The sequence below is a fragment of the Osmerus mordax genome, chromosome 5, assembly GCF_038355195.1.
Source record: "Osmerus mordax isolate fOsmMor3 chromosome 5, fOsmMor3.pri, whole genome shotgun sequence".
NCBI lineage: Eukaryota > Metazoa > Chordata > Actinopteri > Osmeriformes > Osmeridae > Osmerus > Osmerus mordax.
In genome coordinates, this window is record NC_090054.1 from 7952268 (window position 1) to 7965063 (window position 12796).

The 12796-nt window shown below is 42.4% G+C and overlaps 1 protein-coding gene across 1 annotated transcript in view; it reads right to left on the reverse strand.

The window, feature by feature from the left end:
• Positions 1 to 338: 338 nt before the first annotated feature.
• myom2b (myomesin 2b) overlaps positions 339 to 12796 on the reverse strand; it is an 88371-nt gene continuing 75913 nt past the window's right edge. The window contains exons 29-36 of the mRNA XM_067235999.1: positions 4146 to 4233; positions 3994 to 4032; positions 3670 to 3775; positions 2852 to 3015; positions 2019 to 2055; positions 1612 to 1634; positions 1448 to 1503; positions 339 to 1201 (exon numbers count right to left, since the gene is read on the reverse strand). Of these exons, the coding sequence (XP_067092100.1) occupies positions 761 to 1201; positions 1448 to 1503; positions 1612 to 1634; positions 2019 to 2055; positions 2852 to 3015; positions 3670 to 3775; positions 3994 to 4032; positions 4146 to 4233 (954 nt within the window). The 3' untranslated portion in view covers positions 339 to 760. The remainder of the gene's footprint in view (positions 1202 to 1447; positions 1504 to 1611; positions 1635 to 2018; positions 2056 to 2851; positions 3016 to 3669; positions 3776 to 3993; positions 4033 to 4145; positions 4234 to 12796) is intronic.

A 12796-nucleotide genomic window follows, 5' to 3' on the forward strand; every position in this document is an offset into this window, starting at 1 on the left:
CATCTAAATATTAATGAGCATACCATAAAAGGAGAAAAGCTAGTGTTTTTTCCCGGGAAAATTTCAGAGGATCTATCAGGGGGCATAGAACAGCACCCGGGCCATTTTCAACCCAACCAATGTTACATACCCTATTCGGAGACCTTAAGGAACAGTGTGAAATACCCAAAAAACCCAGTCAATCACCCCTTTAATAGCAACAATGGAGTGTGAGAGGGGCAGAGAGATGGGTGCATTGGCCTGTAGCTACTGTAACGCTGACATATTTAATACTGCTGAGCCATTCAGACACCTTTAGCTTGAGTGTGTGTGTGGTAGTCAGCACAGGTACAACACAATGATTTCTGCTCATTTTATTAACAACAAAGGAGGGAGACAGTAGGCTAGCAGACCAGTAGCTAAAACTGATTTATCTGACCATTGCAAGAGGGGAGGGACAAAAAGGGTTGGGTGGAGAGTTGAGAGAGGGTGGGTAAAGAGGGTGTAATAGAGGACCACACACTACAGGCTTATCTAACCTGTGGGTAAGCCTGTAGTTCAATGTCCTGCTGTAAGAGCAGTTTTGAAAACAGTGATTTGACAAATGAATCACCAGAGCTCATCAAAGGCAACAGAGAAGGAGGAGGAAAGAGCAGAAAGTATGAGACAGATAACCACTCCAAAACAAATCACTGGTATGTAACACAACACCACAATAGACTCATGCTCCAGTCCAGGGTAAGAACTGGTTGTCGTGATGGCATAGCAACATGGTGAGAGTTTACTTCTTCTTGGTGGGGGTGGGGCTCTTCATGCTGCGGGCAGGGCTAGGGGACTTGGTTCCCTTTGGGGGAATAGGGGACTTAGCAGCGGCAGGGGCTGCAGGAGTGGGTGCTGCCATCTTAGAGGTGGGGATCTCGATGGGGCCTTTGGGAGGGATAATGGTTATAGGCGTGGGGGCTGGCTTGGCCTCAGGTATCTTCTCTCCATGTTTGTACACACTGACTACGATGTCGATGGACTCGCCACCATACTTGTTCTGAACGATCATAGTGTAGCGGCCTGAGTCCTCAAGGGACACACCCTTGATGGTGAGGCTGGCAAATTTGCCAGAGTCCAGAGAGACCACGTACTGGTCATCAGGCTCAACCTCCTGGCCATTCTTCAACCAAGTCACCTGGGGCTTGGGGTCACCACACACTGTGCATGTTAGACTCAGGGTCTGGGGGCAACAGAATGGAGCAAATTGATTTAATAAACACGGACAGACGCACACACACACAGTACCTGTCTGTCAATATATAGCAGGTTTTTAGCACCATAACTCCTACTGTCTAGAGTAAAAATCAAATATGAGCTCATATTACAGTGTTTTTATGTGTCTCTTTCTCTCTCTAGGAGGTCGAGGACTACAATATCTTTAGGCTTAATTTTCCAGGTCTCTGTGTTCCACAGACTACTTTCATACCTTTTTCTCCATGATGGTGACCACATCAGGAAGACCACCTACAACCTTGCCACGGTCTGAGGATAAAACACAATGTATCATTATCATCTCAGGTCAACACACATTCCTGAGTGAGAAGCGATACGTCAGAATCAACTAAGAACCCTGATCCGAAACAAACTTACTCTTCTCAGCATACGCTTCCGCTCTAAAACACAGGAAAGCAAGAGCATTAGGGAGGTCATCAGCACAAGTCCGCCCATCGCACATCACATCATTGGGTTTTCATTAGAATATTATATTACTGCTGGCTTCTTGAAACAATATGGCAGTGCCTCAATGTCTCTTAAAAAGTGCAAACTAGAGGTTCTGCTTTTTACAAGCTGTTTTCAGCGAAGATGATGACAACTTGTTTGAGTTTTAAACAGAATAAAAAGGACATAAAGAGATATATGATACATGGACATTAGCGATGGGATTCTGGTAAACTGACAGACAAGTAACATGTAAATATTTGATTAATGTGAGCACGGGTAAATTACACCTCATTAATGAGGTAGCAGGTGAAGGGGGTGTATTGTGATTATCTTACTTGAGTCTCTGGAACTCTGCATAGGCTTTTTCATAAACTGTAGAATTGAAAAACAATACACACAATTGAGCTAATAATAAGTACAGTAATATCATGTCATTGTGTTTCATACTAAACCCATTTCTCTTTCTCTGTCTTGCTCTCTCACTCACTCTCCGTGCTTACTTGTTTTACCTGAAATAGCTTTCCACCCAAGTCTCTCTCTCTTTCTCTGGTTCTAGTTAATGTTTACAGTACACTAATCCCCAACCTTTCAGAGACTAGTCGTAATCATGTTTGTCATACAAACTGTAAGAGCCACAGCAGATGACTTTGGTATAACAGGTTGTGTCTTTACCCAGACAGGTCTAGGATTTGTGGTAGACTAGTAAGAATGTGGTACTGATGGTCACCAGACAGCTACAGAGTGTGGGTGCACTGCAAAAATGCCCTATCAAATTTAAATTCACAAATTTGAGCTTGCTTATCCTTTAAAATAAAAGAATGTGGCTGCCAGTGCAGTAAGACAATTCTACTTGATATGATAATATGCTGTTTACTTATTAAGTCATTAGATAAACCATTTATACTAGAAACAAGTCCAACTAGATACAAAATAAATTAAAAAAGATTATCACCTCAGATGTAGTTTTGTGAGTACTTAAATATGTACTTCAATATAGTTTTGGGTGTAAGTGTAGCCACAGTAGCAGGCAAGTAATATATAGTTAAGCTGTTGGTAGGTTATACACAAGATGTAGGTACTGTATATGCAGTCTCCTGACAGCTCCAGGGTTATCGAGTGTAGGTGTGCAACTCTATAGGGGGATGGAATGTGTAGTCAGTTTGCATACCTTCTCCAGAAAGGTCTAGGGTACGGGTGTAGGTCTTCTCAGCATCAGATATCTGGATGGAGTATACACCCTTGTCCTTATCAACTGGCTCAATAATCTCCAAGACAGCCATGGATGGTGTTCCTCCAATCACCACCTTCTCTGAGCTGGAAAGCTTAGTCTCACTGATGGGCATAAACATTTTTGTAAACAAAAATTGCCTGGATGTTTACAGTACAACACAGTCAACATTACATTATACAATTTGACCAGTTACTTTTGCTGGCATAAGCCTGGCTTATTAGGTCAACTTGCTTTATGGGGCATGTCCCAGCAGTGATGAATTTATTGGTTTACTATAAACAAATCAATGGTGGGTCTGAACATGCTTTCTCTATCAAACGTGTGTCAGTATTGTAGCATGTTTCTACTGTTGTGTGTCAATAGCTGGAGTCCTAGATCTAGAAGTGGGTGTTATAGTGGGATTGTATTGCTTTGGGAAAGTGAGAGATAGGCATAGGGAGCTGTATTTACTGATATGAAAATGTGTATGGGGAAGCTATCTCTTACTCTAGCGTTTTCAATAAAAGCATGTCAGTAGTGAGTCATGGTGGAGAGGCTCAGTTTAAGACATAATCTCACATCATGTTAACATGCCTGTTTCATGTTATCCCTTGGGATACAACCTTAATTTCCATAATTATTTCCATACAGTTTTATTGTTTACATAATTTAATGTGATAACAAACACTCCCTCCACAACACAAACATCTAACGTACAAACATCCATGAAACTCTTTCAGAAAAATGCACACACATCCTTGCTCTCTGAGTCTTACGTGTGCAACCAACAGATGTTCATCTCTGAGGTGTAGTATTTCATGTGGCACTGAAGTTGGATGCCTGTAGCAGTGCAGTGAATGGACAGCTCTGCAGCAGTGGAACCTGGACAGATATTTCATCATATTATTTTGAGGCCCAGATAACACATAAGAGATCACTAACACACAACTAGAGATCGTAATGAACTCTGTTTAGTATTATCAGTATTGTATATTGTATTTACACTCATGTTATCGAGCTCCTTTAACATGCACTGAGAAGGTGGCTGGTGGCGGAAAGAGGGGCAGAAGTGATGACAGTTGCAGAGCTCCTAAACTTACCAGCAAGTTTAGAAATCTCGTCGATGATGTCAGCAAAAACTGTGTGAACAAAACAGATGTAAAGTCTAATTAAGCCATTCTACATCTTCTACTATCTTCTACATCTCTACTATCATCAATAATTAGTTTAAGTGATATGATAGAGATGATACCTTGTCCAGAGATGTCAATCTGGGACAGGTCCTTTCCTCTGTTGTCACTGATGGAAGCTTTGTATATTCCTGTGGACTTATTGGAGAACTAGAAGGAATAGAGGTGAAGAGGAGGTCAGAGATTAAGAAAATAACTTAATGAGGCTGTCTACCAGAAGTACAAGACACCTCCCCGCCCTATCCTCCATTTCTCCCTCCATCATTCCTGCCATTAGGTTTTGGTATAATGGAGTAATCCTTCAGGTCACTTCCTTGTGAACAAAATGCCTATATTACCAATATTTTCTATTAATTTTAGAAAAGAAAATGCAATGTACTATTTACCATTAAAAACAGACGTGTTAAACATTAAATCAAGTTAAACATTAAATCAAAGCAACTCGGAAAGCAAGAGACTAAGGACAACGACTATGGATTGGTCTCCATTTGTGCATTTATTCATCACACTGAAATGTTGACTTTGTGCCACTATCCCTGTGCCCAAAAAGCCAAGGCCAACAGGACTCAATGACTACAGACCCGTCGCCCTGACCTCTGTGGTAATGAAGTCTTTTGCGCGCCTTGTGCTGGCACACCTCAAATCCATCACAGACCCTTTCCTGGACCCACTGCAGTTTGCCTACAGAGTCAACAGATCTGTGGATGACGCTGTTAACATGGCCCTCCACTTCACCCTACAGCACCTGGACTCCCCAGCATCCTATGCCAGGATCCTGTTTGTGGACTTCAGCTCTGCCTTCAACACCATCATCCCCGCCCTGCTTCAGGACAAGCTCTCCCAGCTGAACGTGCCCGACTCCACCTGCAGGTGGATCACAGACTTCCTGTCTGACAGGGAGCAGTGCGTTAAGCTGGGAACACAAGTCTCTGACTCCCGGTCCATCAGCATCGGATCTCCTCAGGGCTGCGTCCTTTCCCCTCTGCTCTTCTCCCTGTACACCAACAGCTGCACCTCCAGTCATCCGTCTGTCAAACTTCTGAAGTTTGCGGACGACACCACCCTCATTGGGCTCATCTCTGACGGGGATGAGTCTGATTATAGGTGGGAAGCTGACAACCTGGTGACCTGGTGTAGCCAGAACAACTTAGAGCTCAATGCTCTTAAGACAGTGGAGATGGTTGTGGACTTCAGGAAGAATCCAGCCCCACTCACCCCCATCACCCTGTGCGACTCCCCAGTCAACACTGTGGAGTCCTTCCGCTTCCTGGGCACCATCCTCTCCCAGGACCTCGAGTGGGAACTGAACATCAGCTCCCTCACCAAAAAAGCACAACAGAGGATGTACTTCCTGCGGCAGCTGAAGAAATTCAACCTGCCAAAGACAATGATGGTGCACTTCTACACAGCCATCATGAGTCCATCCTCACCTCTTTCATCACCATCTGGTACGCTGCTGCCACTGCCAAGGACAAGAGCAGACTGCAGCGTATCATCCGCACTGCCGAGAAGGTGATCGGCTGCAATCTGCCTACCCTCGAGGACCTGCACACCTCGAGGACCCTGAGGCGTGCGAGGAAGATTGTGGCCGACCTCTCCCACCCTGGTCACTCCCTGTTCCAGCTACTCCCCTCTGGCAGAAGGCTGCGGTCCATCAGGACCAAAACCTCACGCCATAAGAACAGTTTCTTTCCATCTGCTACTGGCCTCTTCAACAAGGCCAAGGACTCCCATTGACATTCATTCACTTATTTAACTATTACTTATTTAAGTCCATCTAATGGCAATTACAGTACGCACAAGCAAACCTCAGTATCCGATTGCACTATGTTGACCACTCACGCTGCTCATTCTTATTGTTATTTTTATATATATTTTATTTTATATTTAAATTGTTGTATTCTTAGATTGTTTAGTTCTTAGAAATAGTTAAACTTTTGTAGTTTTACTTAATTTAAGATTCGTATATGTTTAGTGTTTTGCACCTCCCTGCCACAGTAAATTCCGGGTTTGTATATGGCGGATAAACCAAATTCTGATTCTGATTCTAAGCGGCGATCTGGCTGCAAATTTTAAGTCACAGTAGGCCATGGTGTCAGCCAATCAGCTTACAGGATGGAAACAACCTTAAAGGTTTTTTATGTTTGAATGGATAATAACATTTGAGGAATAATCTGAGGTAGTTAACTATTGTAGTCAACACCAAATGTTATTTAGCCATCATGTCCTTTGAAAACAAATTAACTACCTATGATTGATAGCAAATAGCTAGCTAAGTATTTATATTTTGTATCTTTTACTGAGAAAACCCTGTTACACTTTATGTACATACATTGGGTTTTGTTAATCATTATTGTGGATGGAGCGTTAATAGGAGGGACGCATCTTTTGACTATTAACCATTAAAGTCACTAGTGCACAGTGCCCATGATGCAGTCAGTGATTATTTGCAGAGTGCCTGGGTCCCAGTATATCAGCCAAGCCAAACTGGCGGCAAATTATTTTTTCATTATTTAATGTTGAGATGCTCATCCAAACAACGTCAATTGCGGCACTTCACTGCGTTGGGTTATAAAGAGGACACATGCAGAATATTAACTTTGCAGAGTGCCCAGTTCTTGAGCTGATCGTGGGGAACTAAACCCATTCTAATTTGTACACACACACATTCCTGTAATTATTAGAGAGATAATGTTTTTATAATTACCACTTTGACATTTGTAACTGACTGACTCAAGGGGGGAACTAGCTTACATCACTGGTAGGAAACAGTATGTTTTCTATTTGCTTGTTCATTTGTATTACAAAAATTCGGACCGATCGCTGTTAGAAGACACGGATTATTCATTAAAGACTTATTCAATAAAGACTTGCATCTGAGATGTAAAATAAAGAATATTTTGACGAATGAATGTCCCACCCTTTTAACGCCCGTATAACCTAACAGCAAAATAAAAATTCATCCACACTGACTATCCATACTGATTGCATGACAGTGATGGCAAATCCCACCATAAATTTCCAGATGTGGTAATTACTCTGAATGTAACTGACAATAGGCCAATTTGAGATAAGCTAGGTGGACACAGCACCGATCGCTGCCTGGTTCAGTGCAGTGTATGCCAGTTAGAAATGTTGTCTGACGCATTGAGTTGTCACCGGTATTGTCATGGTGACACGGGCCACAATAACATCACGAGAAAAGGTATTAGGCATTAGGCAAATCGAATCTCAAACAAGACTAATGACAGGGCCATCCTCCAGGGATGTGACTTTTCTGGATTAATCCAGAATTCCATTAACCTTGCAAGACAGCTGGTTTAGCAAGATCACAAACATGCGGGAATCCATCTGGCCGAGCTCCAAGTCGTTTATGTCTGACCAACAGTGGTTTGGACAAATCAGTGTCCTATGAGGAACTACTGACAACACAGGTGTGGTTGAAGTTATGCTGCCTTCACGTGCTATCGGAATTATGGTAAACTTGTGTACAGTGCCTGTAATGCAGTCGGTGAAGCACACAAATACAGATTACTTGAACTATAGATAGTGCATAGTGTCCGTGACACAATTGGTGGCACACACACAGATTTCTGGAATTATAGATGGTGCAGTGCTCGTGATGCAGCTGGTGATGTCAGTTCTGCCCTACAAAGGCAAAATACCTTACCTCAACAGCGGGTAGAACTGAGAAAAATGACAGGTTTTGAGTTGTCCAGCCAAATTTAGGACACTGGAAATCTGTCAATTAGATGTTTTAGTAATGATTCTTTTTTTTTTATGAGGTCAAAAGTCACTTTTGACCCCTATTTACGCATTTAGCGGACGCTTTTATCCAAAGCGACTTCCAAGAGAGAACTTTACAAAAGAGCATAGGTCACTGATCATAACAACGAGATAGCCCCAAACATTGCGAGCGGCCAAAAACATGAAGCATACATTGTGAAAAAACAAAAAAGTGCCAAAGGGAAGAACCATAAGAGCATGCAGTTAAACAAGTTACAATTAAACAACATGAAACTCAAAAAGTGCGAGTGTACCTGTAGAAAAACTAACAGTAAAATATTTCACAGCGAAGTGAAAGTTACTGTACTCTGCCTTTGAATTGTCTGCAAAATAATACGGGGTCATGCTAAGGCAAAATACACTAACTTCCATTTCATTGCTCACTTGGTTGCTTATCCCTATTTAAAATCAGAATATGATAAAAATAATTATAACATCTACACAAAATATTTGATCATGGCACCATTAGGGTTAATATTATACAAACATACATATATTATAAAGCAAATAAACATTATAGATTTGCATAGGAATTTAATATTGTATAAGCAGGGCTGGACTGGCCATCTGGCATACCGGGCATTTGCCCGGTGGGCCGACGCACTTTTGGACCGAATCGGCAATATAATTTATAGGCCTTTTCTTTTCTTTCTTTTTTTCTTTTTGGTCGGGCCGGCCCATAAAGAACTGACAGCGGCCCATTGGTTCATTTTTTTTGGTCGGGCCGGCCCATAAAGAACTGACGGCAGCCCATTGGTTAATTCTCTTTATTGGCACTTGCCTGACCCAATCAAATCCAGGAACCCCCTTTCCCCTTCCTTTCATAATATCGCCTCCCGTAGGCCCTGAGACACGAGCTGTTGGCTAATGCGTATGCTGGTTTAGCATCGGTAACGTTTAGCATCGCTAAAATGGATAAACGAACACCAAAGCGCAAGGGAGGTGCAGAAAAGTGAAGGGTAAAAAATATAAAAAATCTACAGGCGAATGCCACAAAATGTGCAAAAAATTCGAACATGTTTGGGGGGGGGGGGGGGGGCTTTAGCTGCTTCAAAATCAGCATACCTGTAGAGGAAGGAGGGAGGCGGCTGGCTTAGAGAGGCAGAAACATACTGACAGGGTCAGGGAAGAAGCCGGGAGGAGAGTGACCATGACAGGGCCATGGGAGCGAGTGAGGAAAAGATGGAAGAAAAAGTAGTTGACGATGTGGTAAATTGCGCTTTACCGTGTCATGCATATGCATTCACGGGAGGGTCATTGGGAAAGTGGGACTTTTCCATAAAGAGATGGGAAGGGATGCGTAAAGTGCGCCTAATTATGTATTCTCCCTCACGGCCCACATTGCTGAGGTCTCCCGGTCGTGTAGATTCACCCTCTACAACATCCGGAAGATCAGGAGATACCTGTCTGAGCACTCCACCCAGCTGCTAGTCCAAGCACTTGTCCTCTCCAAGTTGGACTATTGCAACTCGCTGCTCGCTGGTCTCCCAGCATGTGCAACCCGCCCTCTTCAGAGTATTCAGAACGTAGCGGCCCGCCTGGTCTACAATCTACCCATACGCTCCCATGTTACCCCGCTCCTCATCTCTCTCCACTGGCTACCTATCATGGCCCGTATCAGATTCAAGACCCTGGTATTGACCTTCCGAGCAGTGAACGGGACTGCACCCGTCTACATTAAGTCTCTCCTGCAGCCTTACACCTCCACCCGTCACCTACGGTCTTCTTCAGACAACCGCCTGGTGGTCCTACCGCTCAAGACCGCCCGGTCCCAACACAAGCTCTTCTCCTGTCTGGCCCCCCAGTGGTGGAATCAACTCCCCACCTCCATCAGAGACACTGACTGTCTCTCCACCTTCAAGAAAAGGCTCAAGCCGCACTTGTTCCAGGAGTACAACGGTACTTAGGAATGGTTCGCTTGACCCGATGTTCGTTTCCTCAAGGATCACAATGACTCTTGCTAAGAGACTTGTTGCTCTTGTGGTTAGTGGTAACTGATTTAAAATTGTTTGTACTCGCTGTGATATATTGTTTTTTATTATTATTGCTTGTCGTTTTTTTTGTTTTTGTTGTTTTTTCCACAGGTACACTTGCACTTATAGCAGTTCATGTTGTTTAATTGTAACTTGTTTAACTACATGCTCTTATGGTTCTTCCCTTTGGCACTTACTTTGGTTGTTCACAATGTGTGCTTCATGTTTTGGCTACTTGCAATGTTTTGTGGCTATCTCGTTGTTATGATCAGTGACCTATGCACTTTGTAAAGCTCTCTCTTGGAAGTCGCTTTGGATAAAAGCGTCTGCTAAATGAATAAATGTAAATGTATTCCGCGGTATGTATAAAAACCGCCCGTGAAAGTGTGCATCTATTTTGCGGTGAAAATTCTGCGCCTCTTAAAAGCAGGTGTAAACCTGGGTGCACGCAGGTTCCCTTGCATATGCCTCCTGGTGAAATGACAGCAGTAATACGAGCAAGACGAAGACATAGGCCGAGGAGACGATCTGAAAGGATTTTTGCCACAAGGATCACACTTTTTCAGTTGAGTGAACACATAATAATTACGTGTTACAGATTAAGCAGCCATGCAATATTACATTTACTGGAATTTGTAATTTCGGTCCAGATTGCATTTTTTTGTGTCGGTGTGGAATTCCGGCCATGTATAATATTTAAATTAAAAATGAGCTGTTACCTTATGAACAAGCACATCAATTTCGTTATCACTAAATCTTTGTTTTCGCTGTTTTGACTTTGGTGGCTGATCCATGATAGAAAGAAATAAGGCCCATTCAATTGCACATTTAAATGCTCGCGATTTAAGATATAGTGGCCGGAGAAACTGATTACGCTGATTACCCGATGAACTGCAGGTTTCGTAAATACGACGTAAACTGAAGTATCACAGCTTGCGCAATCTGTGGGTTGGCCATGGCGCTAATAACGCTATGTTTGCAAATGTACGTATATGAGTCCTTAATTGGGTGTGCTCAAGCCTTCGGCGAGAGCACAACCTTTGTTCTCTTGGCCAAGCTATATTATTATTATTATTTTTTTTTCTTCTTTTTGCCCCCCTAAAACTCAGTCAATATTTGGCCTACATAGACAACGTAGGTGTCAAAAGTTTCGTCTTGGTAGCGATTGAGTTGCTTCTATTGGAATTTACGTTCCGTTGCATGGTTTAAGCTTCAGTTAAGTTTTTGTGGCGAAAAGTGAAGCTAACGGTGGCTAATTTGCTAGCCACAGTCACTGACGTTACTAACGTCACTGCGTCACTAACGTCACGAAAACACGCGTGACTACCTTTGCCAGAACATTCGTTTAGCATCTGTTAACTTGGGGGATAGCTAGGCTAACTATAGCTTTACTGCAAGGCAGCTGCAGAAACGCCACAAGAAAAGAGGCCAGGGTGATAACTATTTACTCATTTTACTTTGTGATATGACACACAATTGTGATGTGTAATGTACAATATAAGCTGATATTATTAAGGAAGTACATCTACTTTCGGAAACAGTAGTCTACCATTTCACTGAAGTATTAGCATCATGACATTAGCCTGTGTTTCCCGGGCAACACATACTACAGTGGTCTATGATGTAGCGTTATCTGTTTTCAATCGTTTTTTCAATTCCTCACATATACATTTTCGTTGTAGGATTTATTCTGACATTAGAAAACGATTTGTTGGTGAAATTACCATTACCTGTGGTTTCAAACCAGTGTAGCTCACTACACTACACTACACTACGTAAGCTGTAGCTTACGCGAGACACACTACAAAAACATCTAGCTACAGTACACAGCTGTTTAGGAAGTCAAACGGCGACAGAAAATGTTCGGCACTCCCCTTACTTAAATCAAAAGTCTATCTAACTACTAACCTGAACTTCATTGCCACAGCATAAACGTTGTCAATCTGTTCATGAAAATAATTAATTTCAGCCTAAACCGTACAACGGAACGTTAAATCGAATTCAACCAACGCAATCGCTACCAAGACGAACACAGCAGTAGTCTAGTACTGTACTGTAGTAGTAGAATTTACCGGGGCAGCTTCTCCACACAGGGCTATATCGCATTTTGCGTTGTTACTGACAATGATCGCTACCAGTGAGCTTTTTATGAATGAGCGATTTTCCACTAAATAAATGTCAAGCTTATTTACGTTTTTGGGGGCATATTTTCAGTTAGCAGATGGTACTGTTTGAATCGCGATTCTATCTTCTGCCGGTAAAGTCGTAGAATAATCTTCAAAGGGGGTTCTTTATTAATGAATGAATGCAATATGAGTAGGCTAAATGCCTGAAAATATCACGAGAAGGGACAACTTAAAAGGACGTTTAAGTCGTAGAGATTAGGTAAATTTTTACACCGGTCTGCCAAATGTATTCGTTTTGATTCAGCCTGTCAGCTGCCTCTTGCAGGGGAAATGAGAAGACATCATATTTCATTCGACACTTCACTCGTATTTTGAGTTGTAAATGAGCAGCAAAAAAAAGATGCTTTTAAATCTATGTAATCTTTATAAATAATAAGTAGGCCCGATGCATTTTTATATAAAATATACAGACCCCTGTGCAACCGACGCAAGCAAGCACACCCTACAATTTCCCCAGAAATTGTATCCTCTCTAGTTTCATTTTCTCTGCAAATGCGCCGACACAACTTCCCAAAGTTTTGTATTTGTGCATAACATTTCAGGCACGACTGTTTCCTCAATTTGGGGCAATACAAAGCTGGCCTTGCTGACCGTCTGAAATTTAATTCTGGATCAGCACCAACTCTCCTTGGTCCAGCTACAAACCTCAGACAAATAAGTCTACTAACGCTATATCATTTTGTTGCTTTACTGTATATGGTTACCTAGCTTGCTACCCTTAGAATGTGGCTGTAACATTAGCTCTGCAGCTAACAGCTCAGTTACTGT